This window comes from Rutidosis leptorrhynchoides, chromosome 7 (genome assembly GCF_046630445.1).
Source record: "Rutidosis leptorrhynchoides isolate AG116_Rl617_1_P2 chromosome 7, CSIRO_AGI_Rlap_v1, whole genome shotgun sequence".
Lineage (NCBI taxonomy): Eukaryota > Viridiplantae > Streptophyta > Magnoliopsida > Asterales > Asteraceae > Rutidosis > Rutidosis leptorrhynchoides.
The window spans coordinates 53,638,513-53,658,385 of record NC_092339.1 but is presented as its reverse complement, the minus strand read 5'-3'; the positions used below and the strand labels follow the sequence as shown (position 1 = coordinate 53,658,385).

General features: G+C 33.7%; 1 protein-coding gene across 1 annotated transcript; it reads left to right on the top strand.

The window, feature by feature from the left end:
- Window positions 1-13,080: 13,080 nt before the first annotated feature.
- Window positions 13,081-13,835, top strand: LOC139859246 (receptor-like protein kinase HERK 1). Its single transcript, XM_071848039.1, has 2 exons — window positions 13,081-13,626; window positions 13,761-13,835. The coding sequence occupies exons 1-2, from the start codon at window positions 13,081-13,083 to the stop codon at window positions 13,833-13,835; spliced, it is 621 nt and encodes a 206-aa protein (XP_071704140.1).
- The last annotated feature ends 6,038 nt before the right edge of the window (window positions 13,836-19,873 follow it).

Here is a 19,873-nt window from a genome sequence, read left to right as displayed (position 1 = left end):
GTTAAAGAAATCTTCCGCTGTGCATTTGCTCATTTTAAAGATATTACTTGGAGTCTTTCATAGCATATTTCGAAGAACGTTGCATTCGAGTCATTGAGTTCATCAAAGATTATTATTAAATCAATTTATAGTTGGATAGTGGATATTATGAAATGGTATGCATGCCTGTCAATTTTCGATGTAAAGAAAGATTGTCTTTTAAAAACGAATGCAATGTTTGTAAAATGTATCATATAGAGGTCAAATACCTCGCAATGTAATCAACTATTGTGAATCGTTTATAATGTATATGAACGGGTCCTTTCAGTTGGTATCAGAGCGGTGGTCTTAGCGAACCAGGTCTGCATTAGTGTGTCTAACAGATAAGTCGATAGGATGCATTAGTGAGTCTGGACTTCGACCGTGTCTGCATGTCAATAGTTTTGCTTATCATTTTGTGTCAAAAATTAACTACTTATCATCCTCAGGAAATTACCTGCTTATCATTTTTAGTCTAAGACACGTCTTACTGCATTGATTGCATGAATAGTGTATAGACAAAAATTCATATCTTAGCGTATCTGCTAAATCATATCTTATCGTATCTATTACTGTAAACGTTGCCTGCTATATCCCGTAAATTCCTCCGTAATTTACGAAATCTTTTGTTCTATATATATGGATATTCTATGTAATTAGAATACCATCCGATAACCGAAAATCATTTCATATCGGAAAAAAAAAAATCCTTATTCAATCGTACGAAATGGAATTCATCATTAATTCAAGTTCCTCGGATTTCGAAATGGAATCCCACTCCAGCTCCGAAAGCAGTGTGACCAGAATAGATCAACCAATCAGTCATCACCTATTCTGGATGAATTGGGGATGGGTTCGTAGCCTCCTCAATCATTGGAGACAAGAAGAAGGTGATCCCTTCCATCCACCACATTGCCCTCTTGACGAAGAAACTCAAGCACTTACCGGCGAACCTGTCCGAAACACCATTTTCTCGCTCATTTCCAGAGTATCTCGTCACGATTATATATTACATCAAATTTTAGATTTTATTTATCCGCTCGTCCGAACCGACAATCACCCCGGTGTAATAGAAGAAGTCAACGAGTTTCGCGCTCGGGTAGTGGCTTTGGAGAATATGGTGCAGAGATTACAAACACCAGCAGTAGCATCAGCAGCATAACCAGTAACACCATCATCAACGCCAATAGTACCATTACCACCCCAACCACAACCACGTCGTAAACCTCAACTTTACACTCTGTCCCACGAGCACCAATGTCATACGCCCTGTAGATACCAAGGAATACCAACAACAATAACCGACGAAGTATTAATTCATAACTTCATTGGAGAAACATTCCGCGCAGATTATGTAATCTCTAAAGTCTTAGATATTATCTAATCTAGCCCTAACCATAAATCAGTTAAGCGAACCAAAATGATAGAAGGAAGAGTAGAAACCCTGACAAAAATGGTGTGTGATTAACAAGCTAAACTTGTTTTACCAATAGCATCAACAGTACCGTCAGCGTCACCAGCATCATCAGTACAGTCAACATCAGAATCAACAACACCTATAACATCACAAACTCCGTCAGCTCAAGAATCACTATGGACATCATTACGAATCAATAACCCGTATATTGTATCAACGAGTTATGAAGAATTAACTCATTCCCTTTGAAGAAATTATATGTATATTTTATATATTTTGAAATAAAAATAAATCTTTCCGTGCTAAGCTATTGTGTGTGAATCTTAACTACTCGGTTAATTCATATTACAAATATGCAATAATGTACGTCCTTCGGCCGCAACTTAACCAGCGTTAACTACAATCTCTGTCGCAATTCAACAAATTCCAATTCATAGTAAATCAAGTATATATTTGATTTTACACTTTCATCATCGATGTACCCGAAACTTTTCAGATAACATCATTCGTACTTTGCGAAATTCACAAGAATTCCACGAACCGAACATCATACATCAACAAATAACGAAGTATTGATTCATAATTTCAATGTCATTAAAGAAATACTGCGTAAAAGTTATGTACTTTTTAAAGCCTTTAGGGATTATTCAATTCTAGTTTCAACCGTAAATCAAATGAGTTTAATTTAACATTAACTCATTAAATCTATGTTACATCTGAAGAAAATATACATATATATATTTTCATAAAGACTGTAATAAAATTCTTTTGTACAAAATATTAATTGTGAAATTTTTTTTAACGGGTAGGTAATACCCGAGAGATATATAAATTCACAATTAATATATTACATTCTTCGAATCTGATTCAGCAAATCATCCATTATACTCCTTACTTTCACAACAATATACATTCTTTTATAGAAATCAAAACAACCATACTCATTCAAAATTTAATTACATATTCTGATTTTGAAATCTCAAAATTCAACTTGAGATATGACCAAAAATCATCACTCTTAGATCCTTACATCTTTCACAAGCTATATTTTAACTTCAAAACTGTGTTAGAACATCAAATGTATGTTAACGATTACAATTTGTGTTCAAACCCTTCGAAAATTTCTGAAGACACTTCGAATGATGAGCAATTGAGATGATGATCCAACCACATGTTACCCACAGTTATGTACCTGAAAAACTCTTGAAACCAAAGTAAAAGTTTAAACAACGTATCCGCGTCAGATTCTTTAGCATTTATTAGCAAAAATAACTTTGCGACTCCTATTCAAAGTAGCCAGTTTTGTCACAGCTCCATCAAGTCAACTTCGACTTTTCAGTCAGACTAACCTTATTATAACCTTGAGATATACACCATCGTTACCAGGGAACCTTTTACATTCCACCACATTATTAACAGATGTATCAACAACTTCATTACCCTTTGACTTTAGCCTCTCCAAAAAGTCATTATAATTATTCATTGAAACCCCATCATTTACTCATTCGCATCTTGTAATGAGAATTTCCATACGAATCATTGGGAATTAGCAATCAGTATTTTGAAATCTCGCAGCATGTCTACGCCAACAGTTATATGTGTATATATAACGTCTATCTTCTGGACTTAATTTGAATGTGAAGATTCTGAAAAACACTTCGAACTACGAATTGGTTCTCCGAAAATGGAAAAATGCTGATGAAGCAGCAAAAAAACTATAAACGACCTTAACAGTAAAAGTTTGATGATAATGAATAGGTGTGCTGGCAAAGCGCAGAAAAAGAGAAGTCTTGGAACTGGAAAACGGATTGTGCAAAGTAGGAAGGAGGCTGTGGACAAATTACAAAGACTGAACCTGACTTCAAAGGATCCAAATAATTCAGTATCTGCTGAAGTCATTAACGAATACCTTGCTCCTGACTCTAAACCCCTGCGGACAATATTCTTCATCATCCTCTGATATTAGAAATTCTAAAATATCATCATATCTTTCATTATAAATATCCTCCATATTTCTGAAGATATTAATTTTTCTTATTTGAAATCATTTACCTCTTCGCGCTATCTGTATTACATCATAAAAGAAACTATTTTAGTTTCTAAATTCTGAAACATTCAAGTTTAAAATAGGAATATTTTGAAGTAGTGTTGAGAACTGAAGCATGAATTAGTATAATATAATGACACTTGATCAATGTGATTATATTACAGTAAGTCATGCTGAGTTTCTAAATGGAACGTGATGATTCACAGATCATAACATCATCATGTGCCATGTTATACGACTCTTGTATTCTATTTAACCTCTAAAATATCAAGAAAATATTTCTTGTTGATTCGGCCTTTTCCAAGGTATTTTAGTAATTTGATAAGTCAAGATCGTACCATCACAATTTCCTTCCTAGAACATTAACAATGTTCATTTCGAAATTCGTATCTGTGAATTCTGGACCATTACAAGCGGTGCTTAATCGCAAGAAGAAGAAACGAAAGGACAAAACTTCGAAATAGAAATTGGGGTATAAATTGCAGCAAATAAAAGAGAGCATTAACTGTGAATGATAATGATTATAGAAGACAGAAGCAGAGACTTTGAAATATAAGGGAACATATAAAGCCCAACGACAAACCAGAAATTATAAACCATATATATCGATGCATATAGCAATATAAAGACACGGGAGAACTAGGAACACTATAAACCCAAGAGTATAGTAGAAGTAAATAGATTCTTCCGGCGGTAGATGAAAAAAAAAGAAGAATGACCGATATGAAAGTTAGAAGTATATCGAGAATCAGAACTGGATGGAGCATATTGATGAATACTTTAAAATATGAGTTGAGGGGGAAGAATAGAAGGTGATGAAACATGACTAGGAACTTAGAAATTAACAGATTTAACTCACACAATGGCAGAATAAGTGAATCAAACCCTCTAGTGAATAGGTTAAGTTTTTTTTGATTAATTTAGTCAAACCACAACTAAATCAAGTGTGATTAGATCAACACCTAGAGCTATTATTCACCACCTGGGTGATTTGGACTGAGAGAGAATCGAAGGAGCTCACTAGATCTGAGTGTGTGTAACAAATGAGAGGCTTAACCTAAAATGAAGAACATAAGACTTTATATACCCCTGCTGTTGACACACCCATACGATTCATTCATCACACGTACGAGTTGGCTTCATCAACCGTACGGGTGATCACTCACTCGTGTCTTATCATTTAGGTTGTAATTGTGACTTAGCTCAGCATCAACCATGCGTATGAGCCTGTCAGCCGTACTAGTGAGGCTTCACTCGTACGTCTGACTAAGTCTAACATAGTCAAACATCTAAATCTCGTTCCTGTAGTTCCTGTAACCACATACAACCACAGATAGGATAATAACGAGCAATCATGGTGGCCTGTAAACTGTTGTACCTGCAATGGACATGGGTAGATGTCTAGGGACTTGCATAAAATGCATCAACAGATGGTGTGAGTTGTAAGGAAATGAAGGAGGTGAATTTATAAGAAAATCTTTGGCAGAACAATTAAAATGGACGATCGCATTTAAAGCGGATCCTAATTCCCTTGATTACCGGAGAGTCAAATCTTATTAAGAATATTTTCTTCAAATCCCTTAAAATCTGGGAATCAATCATATCTACGTCAAATGATAAGATGAATCTACACTTACTCATTTCACTCTTCTATGTTAGCTTCATTCGTACTCTTCATACAAATAGATTGTTTATCCAAATTATTCGCTGATGATAAAACTCTAATTTTCAGCCCGTATGCATCATGATAACATACTTATTATCATTCACGACCTTTCCACTCAAATTTCGGGACGAAATTTCTTTAACGGGTAGGTACTGTGACAACCCGGAAATTTCCAACCAAATTTAAACTTTAATATTTATATGTTTCCGACACGATAAGCAATATTTGTTAAGTTAAATTTCAAGAATTTTAAACTATGTTCATACATTCATTCAACCTCGACCAAGTTCCAACGATTCACGAACCATTAAACGAATATGATTATATATGTATATGTGTATATATATTATAACTTGAAACGTAAACAAAATATTAGATTAAATACTTTATATGATTGTATCTGTTTCAAAATGTTTATCAATTGAATTAGAAGATAAGATCAAATGATTGAATTATCAGATATATTGAATTATGATTACAAGTCTCTGTTGAAAGGCCCACGTTGATTTGAGAAATCTTTTCATTTTAACAATATTCGGAAAATGGTAAAGTGATTTATAAATATGAACAAATTGTCAATCATTGAGAACTAGACAAAGGATAGTGAAAGATTGAATCTCATAAAGACTCGATTGATCTATTTAGTTTCAAACGTACAAAAACGTTTTCAGTTTAAAAAGAACTTTATTATTAAAACGTATATAACTTTTATAAATATCTAGAACCACTTTTGACAACTCATTACTTAACTAGTATGATAAAGATAACGATATTTATATTTTATTTTATTAAATATATATAATGATTTAAATTAATATTATATATATTTATACGCGTATTATACGCACATAGTTTTATACTTTTACTATACTTAAACTTTACCTTTACTTTATTTTTACTTTACTTTAACTTTAATAATTCATACTTTAATAATTCACTTTAATAATTCATACTTTAATAATTCACTTTAATAATTCATACTTTAATAATTCACTTTAATAATTCATACTTTAATAATTCACTTTAATAATTCATACTTTAATAATTCACTTTAATAATTCAAAAATCTATTATAAATAGAATTCAATAGGTTTCATTATTTCATAGAAACTTGAAAATAGTTTTCTCTAAACTCTCTCAATCGATTTACATATATATATTTACTCCGTATTATCTCAAGATATTATTAGTATACATAAAATATTACGACGGAGTGCTGTCCGAGTGATTTCGAAGTTGTTTTTTCGAGTGGGATAAGATTAAGGATATTATGGGTTATAGCTATGGAGGTGATTGAGTATGGTTCATGGGTATGCTCGTGAGGTCAATACAGTGTTTATCATCTCCGTTGCGTTTACGTACCTTTCCTGCAATATTGAATCTCAATATTGATATGTGAGTACTCATAATTTAATTTTTACATACTAATAGTGTATCCCTGACTAGTGCTCGAGTATATAGGATTATGCATGCTTGTACTTTTGATATTGCCATTAGATAGGTTATGTTGATTCCTGAATTAGTTACATATATGATTGAGATAAGGTATAAGATATGCATGTCGTTGGAAAGCTAGCGAAAAATAGTTGAATTTTGGTTTAAGAATCACTTGAATCCAAGTAATGGTTAGAAAGTTATGAAATAAACAAATTGCATAATTAATTTCGTAATTAAAATTGCTGATGATAATTAGTGAACTAATTTTCTGGGTTATAAAAAGTGATTATTTGGCTTCTACTCATCGAGTAGATGAATTTTCATATAAAGCACGTCTCGTTTCGTTGAACGGTTGTCAAGTTATGGACAAAAGAAGTTTTGCAAATTTTGATGAAATGTCAAAACGGGAACTGAAATTCTCGCTGATCTGCGTTGTTTCATATATAAAAAAAAATACCACTGAATTCTTTGCTGTAAGTTCTAATAAACAACTCTAGCCGTTTGTCAATTCGAGTCTCGACGATTTTTCTAAAAATCATCAAAGTTGACAGTTTGGTCACATTTTAAAATTCTAAAAAGAGCTGAAACTTTTTTATTTAAAAATGTCAGTTTTGTATCAGTTGTCATGGTCGGCCTGATATGTGTTTACTCTTGCCAAAAATCATGTTATATCTTTGTGATAACGAGAATTTGTAGGCTTTGACCGTTTGTCAATACGAGTTTTGAGGAATTTTCTAAAAATCCCCAAAGTAGGCTACTCGGTCACTTTTGTAAATTTATTAAAGCTGAAAAATTAACTTTGAAACGCCGAAAACGCGTTGGCAACTACGAGTTGTCTAGGTTTAGTTTACTTCTGTAATATTTATGCTTAATTTTTTTGGTAATGTGTAACTTTTATCTTTGGCCGTTTATCAATCGGAGTTCCGATAATTTTTCTAAAAATAGCTGAAGTGGCCCGTTTAGTCATGTTTGACCGAAAATTATTTTTGTATAAGTTATTATATATTTGCATGCGACCTCATTTTTACTTTAACCTTTGACTTTTGACTTTGAACTTTGACTTTTCCTGTTAACTTTTCAGTTAACTTTTTGTGTTGATTTTCTCTACAAAAAAAAAAAAAAAAAATTCTAAAATACTATTTTATGATTATGAAACCATTTGTGTTACGTTGTTTCACACGTCACCTTTTACTAGAATCTTAATTGAGCATGAGTAATATAACATGTTACTATACTGTAGAGTTAGACTCGAGCTATAGGATATGATTACACTATGACCTGACCTAAATTGCTATACAAATATTGACCAACATATAAATATATATAATTAATATAGGTTCGTGAATCCGAGGCCAACCTTGCACTTGTTCAATGACGTTATATGTATTTTTACTACGAAATACAGTATGGTGAGTTTCATTTGCCTTTTTACCCTTTATATTTTTGGGACTGAGAATACATGCGCTTTTATAAATGTTTGACGAAATAGACACAAGTAATTGAAACTACATTCTATGGTTGAATTATCGAAATCGAATATGGCCTTTTTTATTAAAGTCTGGTAATCTAAGAATTAGGGAACAGACACCCTAATTGACGCGAATCCTAAAGATAGATCTATCGGGCCTAACAAACCCCATCCAAAGTACCGGATGCTTTAGTACTTCGAAATTTATATCATGTCCGAAGGAGGATCCCGGAATGATAGGGGATATTCTTATATGCATATTGTTAATGTCGGTTACCAGGTGTTCACCATATGAATGATTATTTTTGTCTCTATGCATGGGACGTATATTTATGAGAACTGGAAATGAAATTCTTGTGGTCTATTAAAATGATGGAAATAAATGATTATGATAAACTAATGAACTCACCAACCTTTTGGTTGACACTTTAAAGCATGTTTATTCTCAGGTGTTAAAGAAATCTTCCGCTGTGCATTTGCTCATTTTAAAGATATTACTTGGAGTCTTTCATAGCATATTTCGAAGAACGTTGCATTCGAGTCATTGAGTTCATCAAAGATTATTATTAAATCAATTTATAGTTGGATAGTGGATATTATGAAATGGTATGCATGCCTGTCAATTTTCGATGTAAAGAAAGATTGTCTTTTAAAAACGAATGCAATGTTTGTAAAATGTATCATATAGAGGTCAAATACCTCGCAATGTAATCAACTATTGTGAATCGTTTATAATGTATATGAACGGGTCCTTTCAGTTGGTATCAGAGCGGTGGTCTTAGCGAACCAGGTCTGCATTAGTGTGTCTAACAGATAAGTCGATAGGATGCATTAGTGAGTCTGGACTAAATATACATCACCTCGAACAGGGAAGTAGGTGAGTGTGATAAAAGAAATGACATGTCGTCACTAAATATTAAACCCTAATTAAATTCAACCTACCCCTAAACGATCCGGTCTAACTTTAGGTGGGAAATTTTGGGCGGGAAAACGATAGATGGCTTTTGGGCGGGAAAATTCTTTCTATATAATAACCCACTAATGACAACAATATGTGACTGCACAATATGAATCACCATTACCAGTATGGTCCAGAAGAAACTTTTGTTGTGAAATTCTGTCGAACATGTGGTTCAAAGATGGTGGTCAAAACTTGCTTGTCGGATGAATACCAGTACGGTCGACGCTTTTATGGTTGTGGTGGTATGTCCCGGATCTTGATGATGTCTGAGCGTTGCAGAAGGCTGCAAATTTGGATTGATCCGCCCTACACTGAAAGGGGGCGTGAAGTAGTAATAGAATTGTTAAGGTCTAAAAGAGCTCTAGAACGTTCACTCAAAATCGCAAATCGTCAAGCGAAAATGTTGAAACTGATGTTAATTTGTAGTTTTGTAGCATTTGTGTTGTGTTTCATTTTCAAGTAACTGATGTAGTTTATTTTATAAGTATTGTGTTGTAGTTTGGAATGTATTGGACGTGTTGTAAGTTTGGAAGTAACTGATGTATTTTCTTTTAATAAACGTGATTTAAATGACTAATAAGCGTGTTTAATAAACCACACATAACCCCCTACCACTTATACTCCTAGTCAGTTAACTAAACAAACCACACATGATTACTACATCCGTAACTAGTTGTAATGGTAGTACTTAACATCCACTATTCTATGCAACGTTTCCAATAGTCTTGAAAGTACATCAATATTCAACACTAATGTTTACACCCTAATTAAGTACCAACATAACCATGTGCTTGTTATCTTGATGCATGGCCTACCAGTTTTGATAACTAAGCAAAGATGCTATCAGAAAACTGAAATGATTTGACATAGCCTAGCAACTTTAATTAAAGAGCCATGCATCAGAGATGCTTTAATTAAAGCTGATGAAGACAGAGATTCTTTGACTAAAGTCATGAATCAGATATGCTTTATTTAAAGTAATATTCAATAGCTGTATTCAATAAACGTGTTTATTGACACAACTACCTACCACCTACTACCTCTATAAATATCACCTCTCAATTATGGAGGGAAATCACCTTATACTTATACCGAGTTTTCTTTCTTCTATTTCCACATTCACACATCACCTTCTTCTTTCCCTCCCACTATCACACAATGAATCCACCAGGAATCGTTAGACCTATTAGTGAAGGTCGTGAGGTCAATGTAGAAGACCTTCCAGAAATTCTACAAGAATTCGAAAGAATGGACTGGCTTCCTTTCGTTCATGTTGATGAGTAATTTTTTCCTCCACTCGTGCGTGAATTCTATAGAAACTTTCAGTTCATTAATGAAGATACAGTGAGGTTTCGACTCTATAACGCTCAACACGAGTATACTCTCCCACAATTCGGTGCACTATTGGGCGTTCCATTTAATGGTAGAAAGATCTATCATCCCGGTTTTGAACTTGAAGGTCTTCCTGATTTTATTCCAAAATATGAAATGACCACACTTCTATGCCGTGATGTTGTTCCATACAGGACCATAGAAAATACGGGCATCATTGACGGTTATCTTCGTCCTGAAGTTGTCACAAGAAATGAAATTATCACGAGTAACATGTACCACCGTGAACCAGATGTTGATAATTTATCAATGACTGAAGCTTGTATTCACTGGTGCATGACTCACAATATTAGAGTTAATATTGCTCATTTAATCGCTTCCAGAATGAACGGGCTTTCTAACTCAACAAGACCTCTTCCATATGGAGCGTTTCTGAATCGTTTATTTACTAATATTGGTGCAGTTAATGGTCGTTTAGGATCTCGTATGTTAAGGACGGTACCTATTACTGCTGAAACTACGACAACATCGAGCTCAGGTTCTGGAAATTCGTCCACTCGGTCGGATGCTCGTAGTCATCCTCGTCACCGTCGTTAGTAGTGTGATTTAATTTGTCATTCACAATCTTTGTATAATATTCCATTTCGTAGTGTGATTTAATTTCATAGTGTGTTTTAATTTCGTTGTGTGATTTATTTCAGGTTTGTCTTCTGTAGTGATTAATTCACAGTCTATGTATAATATTGAATTCGTGTGTGTTTACATGTGTGATTTATTTAATTTCGTTTATCCAGTGTTAATTATAGTAAATTGAAATAAAACGACAATTTTATTATATATGTGATAAAACGATACATGGCCTACCAGAAAACTAGAATTACCAAACTTAACTAAACTTAACAGTTTAGCTGACCGAAATGATACAACATAAAAACGATACTAATATTACCAAACTTAACTAAACTTAGCAGTTTAGTTGACCGAAATTAAAATACATTTCTTCATCTTCGAAAATCAAATAGAGAGAAATGCGATTGGAACGCCAGAACAGTGTCTCTTTTATACCGTTCCACTGCTCTTCGGTACGGAGATACATAGCGGACAATTCCGAAACATAGTCATCTTCGTAATACAACACATCCGTGTATTCGAACGGAACCATTTCCTGCGAAAACAAAAACAAGTCCTCTAAACTTGCGTGGCGGACGTCAATTTCTCTGAATATAGACTGACAACTACGGGCATAATCGTAATCTCTCCTCTGATTACGGAATTCTCTTCCGTAATACACTTCCAACGAGACAATCATCGGCTCAAGGGTACGCATTTTCGATGTTAATTTCGTATTTATATAGATGATGTGTATATGTGTTTGTGTATATAAATGGTTTGTATATATATATAGCAAAAATTTGGCCTGATCAAGTTTTCGTCCGGAAAGGGTATCCCGGACGATAAATCGTCCGGGAAGAAATTGGCGCGAAAAAATCCCACGTTTTGGAGCCAAATGTTTTCAGGCAAAAAAAAAAAAAAAAAGAAAAATTCTTCCGGGACGATTTCTGGGTCGTCCGGGAAAAACGGTCAAACTTGCAGGTGTTAGTGGCCCCGTTTTTTGGCGTCTAGTACCTCATCCCGGACGATGCCCATCGTCCGGGAAAACCGGCGTCCATCAAAATCGTTTTTCTAGTAGTGGCTTAACACTGTTCTCTCCTTTACTCGAGTTCATGTACTGACAGGTTCAAGTGATTGTGTAAAAAAAGTCCAAAACCTTAATTGATGTATGTTCTGTACTGACACTCTGGACTGCGTGGGACCCACAACCTCTTTTGGACGGTTCTATATCTGATTTCATTTTTTACATGGTTCGAAAAAAAATTACACGGTGCAAATGGTAGGACTCTATTTTCAAGTAGCATCGAAACTTTGACAAAATGATTGATTTTAAAAATGAGTGATTTGGACCCAAACTTTAATAATGAATTTATCTATACCAGCATCTTCTAAAACTTTCCAGTTCACTGAACCTACTGCTAGCAAATCTGTGACGTTCTTAAAATTTTGCAGGTTTCTGGTGGTAATAATGAACTGATCAAAACACTCTTAGGTTATAAATTTGAATTTAGATATTTATTTCTGAAGAAAAATGAACACGTGAATGCAACTTTATAAAAAAGAGTGATTTGGACCAAAGACGTTTATATATAATTTATCTGTACCTGTTTTCTTTAAATTTGAACCTTTATGTGTATATTTTGCGGCTCTCAAGGAAATATTCTCTTTTCACATGGAAATATTCTTTTTTCATATGTAGGTAGTTCCGTTATCAAGATGACATGTCATATGGACATTAAACAATTTCCACTAGTTAGTACTCCGTACATCAAAAATCGAAATGATGGATTTTTTTTAAAAAAAAAAAAATTTAATAATTTTTGGCCGGTTTGGTCTTAACGGAGATGTTCTTGTACCCTAACAAGTAGGTAGCTTATTATCTAAATGACACTCCATCAGGGATTAAACAATTTCAACTAGTACATTACATTTAAAAGTCTATATCTATATCTATAATAAAACAAAATAAAAACGTGGAAATAACATATTTTTTTTATTTTCTTGTATAGGTAGATATAGACAGAGAGTCCGGCTTTTGTATTCATAGACATCTAAACCTCTGGTCTTTTCATTCAGAGGCATTCATCATCTAAATCTCATTTGCTGCTAAATATAATTTCGGATGGCGTCTCTTAAAGAGTCAGAGCACCTCAGTTTGCCCTTCCCTGTTATTGAAGCAGCCACCAAAAAGTTCACAACATTTATTGGAAGTGGAGGATATGGCCAAGTTTACAAAGGAGAGCTTTCACTCTCCGGGGAACTTAGGACAGTTGCTGTAAAGCGACTTAGTACTAAAGAATCTAAAGGTGGTCAGGGGGTTAAGGAGTTTTTAACAGAGATTCAATTGTTGTCTCGTTATAAACATCCAAACATCGTCTCCCTTCTTGGTTTCTGTGATCAAGGCGATGAAAAAATTCTTATATATGAGTACGCTGAGCATGGAAGCCTTGATACGTACCTGCGTGGGCCATGTACGTTCTCGTGGAAGCAAAGGATTAATATATGCATCGATGCTGCTTGCGGTCTCGATCATCTTCACAACCATGTTTCGAAATATCATAGAGTCATCCACAGGGATATCAAAAGTGGAAACATTCTTTTGGGTCACAACTGGAAAGCTATGATTGCGGATCTTGGACTTTCCAGAATAGGTCTTGCAAATGAAAATGTTAGTTATGTCGTGACAGATGCGTGTGGCACATATGGTTATTTGGATCCGCAATATGAGATTACAGGAATTCTCACTAAGGAGTCAGATATTTATTCATTTGGGGTAGTGCTGTTTGAAGTCTTATGTGGCAGGTTGGGCTATATGAATGTGCAGGACAATCGGCGTTTTCTAGCTCAACTGGCCCGAAGATACTACAAAGAACATAAACTAGAGGATATAATAGATCCTAGTTTGAAGAATCAAATTGACTCAAATTCTTTGTTTACGTATTCAAAGATTGCGTATGAATGCTTACTCATTAATCGGCCTGAACGACCTGCAATAGCTACTGTGGTAAAACAACTTAAGGATGCACTGAAATTCCAGGTATGTTCAAGTTTTTTGAAAATTAAGTGGGTTTATTACTTTTAAAATGATCTGCATGTTGAATCAAAACTAGTATGAGTTTTCTTGAATTGTTTGCGTCATTGTAACCATCCCAATATAATCCAGTGGTCGGGTATTAATGTGTAATGTCCCTGTCAAAATCACTATGACATGACACAATAACAAGAGGTCCCATAACTTGGTCAACGCGCTCTATATGAGACGTTTTTACAAAAGTACATTCATTTACATAGTTTCAAAATACAATGTTGGAGTGACATGTCAAAAGTAATACATTACATTAAAATGAGAGTACAAAAATGTAAAAGAATGTGTAGTCAATAAGATCGAAATAAGAATATGGCAAGACTTCAAAAATGTAACCATGCTTGACCTCTAAACAGAATGCGCGGAAGCGTAAGCTAAGTACCTGAGATAAAAACATGCTAAAAACGTCAACACGAATGTTGGTGATTTCATAGGTTTAAGTAATAATTGAATAAGTGGACCGCAAGATTTCATTGTAGTTCAAAAACAGTAAAAAGTTCTATGCAACCTGAGCACTCAGTAACCAAGCTTAACGTATAATCAAGTACCCTTTGTATAATAAATGCATAGAAATGCAAAAGCAATGTACACCCAATCAAGTGCATAACTCAAAATACTAAACACCCGTTAAATGTTAGAACGACTAACCCGGGTGGGCTGTCAGACCCGATAGATCTATCAATAGGATTCGCGCTTACCAAACCTGTAATTAACCATTACTAAGCTAAGGGATTTATGATTGTCAAATCAAGCATAGAATAAGTTTATAACACTTGTGTCCAATACGTAAAATAAATAAGCATGTTATCTCACCCCCAATGTTTGAAAACAGTAAAAGTGGGGCTATGAAACTCACCTCGAAAGCCATCGAGAAATAAAGTATAAGCTATCGACAAGCTAATAGTCAAGTAGTGCGGATAGGGATATCTCCTGTGCATTCTAAGGTAGATGAGGACGGTTAAAGTCTACACGAAATTTTAAGAATAAAGTCAAGAAGTAAATGCGTCATCGTTATGCTTGTAAACATGTTTATGTGTTACTTGTAAACAAGTAGTGTATTGTTATTGTTCAAAAGTAGACTGATTTAGAAATCAGTTTTATTTTAGCTATATCTCACAAAATATTGAGAGTTAGAAAATCATTCGAATACTAGGTTGTAGCTTACTGAGTTGGCTTTCCGACGCATATAGTCACATCCACTAGTTCAAAGTTTAAGTCACTCAAAAGTGGGAACCTTGCTATTGTGGTCAGATTGTGTGGCGTTCAGTCAACTCAACTTGCTCGGTTCATAAAAAGCAAACGACAAACTCAAATCAAGCAAATCCAAAGACAAGAGTTGCATAAAATTTGGAAATATATCATATCCAAAGCAAAAGACTCAATTATTTACCAATAGTTTCAGAATGCAAAATGCTTGCAACCACCGTTAGGAAATCAAAAATTAAGTAAACAAAACGTAAGGATCGACTTTTCAGAGAGTATATCTCACTTGTCTCACGTCCTTAATGAATATGTCCTTTTCTGAGATATATATAATTTAGTTGACTTTAAAAGTCATTTGAATGTCAATCTCATATTAGGCTTGTAAGTCATGTTTTATTGGCGTTTGATGTTTGTAAGTCATGTTTTATTGGCGTAGAAACATCAAACGTTTCAGCACAACAAAACCCGACATATTGACTAAACTATTTTTGTGAAAAATACTTAAACTCAAAATCTAAGAATCATGATTGTTCCAGAGTTGATCCATACATAAAATAACACCAACAAACTTTTAAATCAAACAAAATGATGACTTTATGGTCATCTAAACACGAAATTGCAAAATCAAGAAATGCAGATTCACTTTTCAGCAAACCAATCATGAATGTCATTTTCATTTGAGCATATCTCTCACCTCATATCACCATTAAAGGTGATTCAAGTTGGAGGTTTTAGATCATTGAGATATCTACCCAATTAAAAAGCATATTTGGTCAGAAAGTAAACAAAAACACGTCAAGAACACCACCTTCAACAGATGGTCAGAAAATCGTAACAGCAAGACATGTAAAATGTTATGAACAAGATGAGGTACTTATACTCATCATCTATGCATGTTTCTTATATGGTTAGAAAGGTATTGAACCATATTTTATGAAAATGAAAAGATTAAAACTCTTAAGCTAATTTATCAAATAGTTATGGCTGACTCAAGTCGAAATGTTTCAGTAGAAAGTTATTAGCAACAACATGCAAAGTGTTTTATGAAAAAATCAACAAGATTACAAGCATACCTGATAGATTAAGTTAATGGATGATGAAATAAGTAAAATACAAGTTACTTACAGATCTAGATGTAGAAATTAAAATGAGTTTGTGATGTTCTTGAAGACATGAAAGTAGTACTAGGTGTTTGTGTTGTGTTCTTGAATCTAAAAGTGCAAATGGATGATGAATGGTTGATGGTGGATGGTGGTGGTGACTTATGATGGTTGTGGTGGTGTCTCTAGAGCAGATTTCTAGAGAAGTAGAAGTATGGGTGTTTAAAGAAATGAATGGAATGAAAGAAGGGGGCATTTATAGTGGATGGCAAATGGGGTAAAGGAGCAAGGGGCTGGACCAGCTGTAGTTATTGCCTCGTAACTCGTGACTGGCTCAAATTTTGTAAAATATAAAACACAAATGTCGTAGCCCGATTTAATACGGACGTCTGGGTTTTTGAATCATCAAAAATGGAGTTCGTATGACCAAGATACGCTTAAAAGAGTGAAATCTTAATTATAATGTCGGAGGCCTACAAATAATTTTAACTCATGATCTAAGGACATCGAGCGAGTTAAATACAAAAATAGTTTTTAGCGAGGTGTCACATAATGTGGCCGGGTATTAGCATATTCGCAATATGCCTTAAGCTCTCACTATAAACTTTTGTTTCCCTGTTAACACAAACACACTTTTTGTGAAGTCTGATGTGTATGTGCTGTTAGTCTGTTATGCTATATGCTTGCTTAGTAAAGTCAGATCATTTCTTATGGTAGTTGGTGTTGCGGGTGATGTGTAGTTTTGGAGGGAATTTTGTTGAAATTAATATTTCATATTTAATATTTAATAAAGAATAATCCTTTTTTTAGGTTAGTAGAGAAACCTCCCTAGTGACAACCACACTGGATCCTTACTAGCGAGCAAAATCCCTGGGTAACAAACCCCCTAAGCGACGAGACCTGTAACCGGGTGAATTACGCACATTGACGCCACCTCTAGTCAAGAGTCTAATTAATTCAATCTTGAGTGTTCGCTTTTGAAAGATATGGATTACCAATAGAATTTTGAGTAAACCACAGGGACCAACGGTATAATTTACTCTTATATATATAAATTAATTCAATCTTGAGTGTTCGCTTTTGAAAGATATGGATTACCAATAGAATTTTGAGTAAACCACAGGGACCAACCTTTATAATTTACTCTTATATATATATATATATATATATATATATATATATATATATATATATATATATATATATATGGGCAGGATCAATGGGGAAGTAACCAATCGGGGGAAGCGGGGGGAAGCAAAATTTTTTATTTTTTTTCGTTTTTTTTGAATTTTTTTTTCCGACATCAAGATCACACGGAAATATCAACATTTAGAAGAGACACTTCATGATGAATGTTATTATTTAGGCGGGAAAACGATCGACAAAAATAACATTCAAGATAATATTGTTCGTGAAGAATATGAACGTTTTTTTTCTTCATGTTTTGTGAAGTAAAATTTAGCCCGATTTAGAGTTTAGAGTTTAGAGTTTAGGGTTTAGGGTTTAGGGTTTGGTGTTTTGGGTTTATTCCATAAACCCAAAACATCAAACCCTAAACTCTAAACCGTTCGTGTTAAAAACTCAATCTAAACCCTAAACCCTAAATTTCTAAACCCTAATATCTAAACCCTATAAACCCTAATATCTAAACCCCAATAGCTAAAACCTCAAATACGCTCGAAAAACACGATAATTGTTATATATTACTTTTTCGAGCGTTTTTCCGCCAAAATAAAAACATTTATCACAAAGTGTCTCTATTAAATGTCCATATTTTCATCTCATCTATAATGTTCGTGAACAAAGTTTTTTCAAAAAACGAAAAAAAAAAGTTTTTGCTTCCCCCGCTTCCCCCCGAATGGTTACTTCCCTCTTGATCCTACCACTATATATATATATATAGTTATATATATATATATATATAGTTATTTTAGGTGAAGCGGGTTTATCTATGGTTTACAATTTTCATTCATAGATCCATTAAATTTACCATCCATATCTATATCCATTGGATCGGATATTACGTCATCCATATCGACTCTACGTGACTTTGATCGCATGAATATCCATCGGATCGGATGTCCATGATAACAAAAGTAAAAACAATAACAAAGCTAAAAAAAAAAAAATTATGGAAATATTTATGAGTTTTTCCCAATTTATAACCTAGAACAACAAAATTAAATTCCCAACAAACAAATAAATGAAACCTTTCATAAAATCAAATCAAATCAAATCAAATCAAATCCATAAACTCATATTATTACTTTCAACTTGATGAGTCCCCTACAAGATGGATGACGAATAATTGTGATCTTAAGGAAGAAAATTCAGAATCATCAAAACCTTAGAACCCCAGATTAAATGTAAATCCACAACAAGCATAGTATAAAAAGAAAGAAACTAGTCGGTTGTGCGATGGTGACTTGTTCATTATAACAATGGTGCATCGATCAAGGTTGGATAGGTCAGCAATGATGATTTGTATGTCGTGGTCGAAGAAAAAGGAATTAGAAGTTCGATATGCGGAAGTTTATATGATGGTGCTTATGGGCTATTTTCTCAGTTTTTGGCTATGGCCTCTCCGTGTGGTCTCCTTTATCTGGCATCTAATTTTCTCTTGCATCTCACTGATGCACCACATCACATAGCTCAGATGAGTCGTTTGTTAATGTTCTCAATTTTCTCTTACCTGGGCTATATTCCTAGATTTGTTTTGTCATCGAGGGGTTTCAACCTCCTGAGGTCACTTGGGTTGTCTTTGTAGAAAAATTAGTCTCAATTTAATAGTTTAATTGTTCACAGATAAAAATTAAAAGAAACATAATTTAATAAAAAACATGATCTACTGTTTACGGAGTACTTTATATATTATATATACAATATACAATGATAATGATAATGATAATGATAATGATAATGATAATGATAATGATAATGATAATGATAATTTCACTCTTAATCAGTTGATTTAATAATTTTCTCATTTATGTAATTTTTATATTAGTAAATGACAATGGAGTAAACTTGATCCAATTTATTTTTCATATTTGATGATGAATAGTAATAGTAATAATTAATTTAGAATAGTTTGAAAAGTAATAGTAGTGGACTACATTATTAATTTGGAATGGAAGGAGTACGATATAACTCGCTGCATATTTAATTTCAAATCAGACAATGGGAATAATTCATAACTTTTTGTACCATATTTCAAATTATTTGTTAAAAGGGCGTCAATTTAAAAAAACCGGATTTATGTCATGACCAAGAATTCATAAGATCAACATACTTAACAATTTAGCATTTGAATTTCAGGATGATAAGGATAACGGCCCTAAGCTGGCGAAATATGATGGGATAAAAGATTCTTCAATGGATGAGCTTACAACAAATCCCATTAAGAAAGTCCTTATCAAGGGGGACACTGTGGTATTTACTCAACCATATTATACATTTATACATACATACATGAAATTGATCCAAACAGAAACAAATTTGAGATGTGTATTCTTTTTGACATAAAA

Coding starts and splice junctions, on each gene's coding strand:
- LOC139859246 (XM_071848039.1), top strand. CDS start 13,081: ATGGCGTCTCTTAAAGAGTCAGAGCACCTCAGTTTGCCCTTCCCTGTT. Junction 13,627..13,760: donor TAGGTCTTGCAAATGAAAAT/GTTAGTTATGTC, acceptor CTTATGTGGCAG/GTTGGGCTATATGAATGTGC.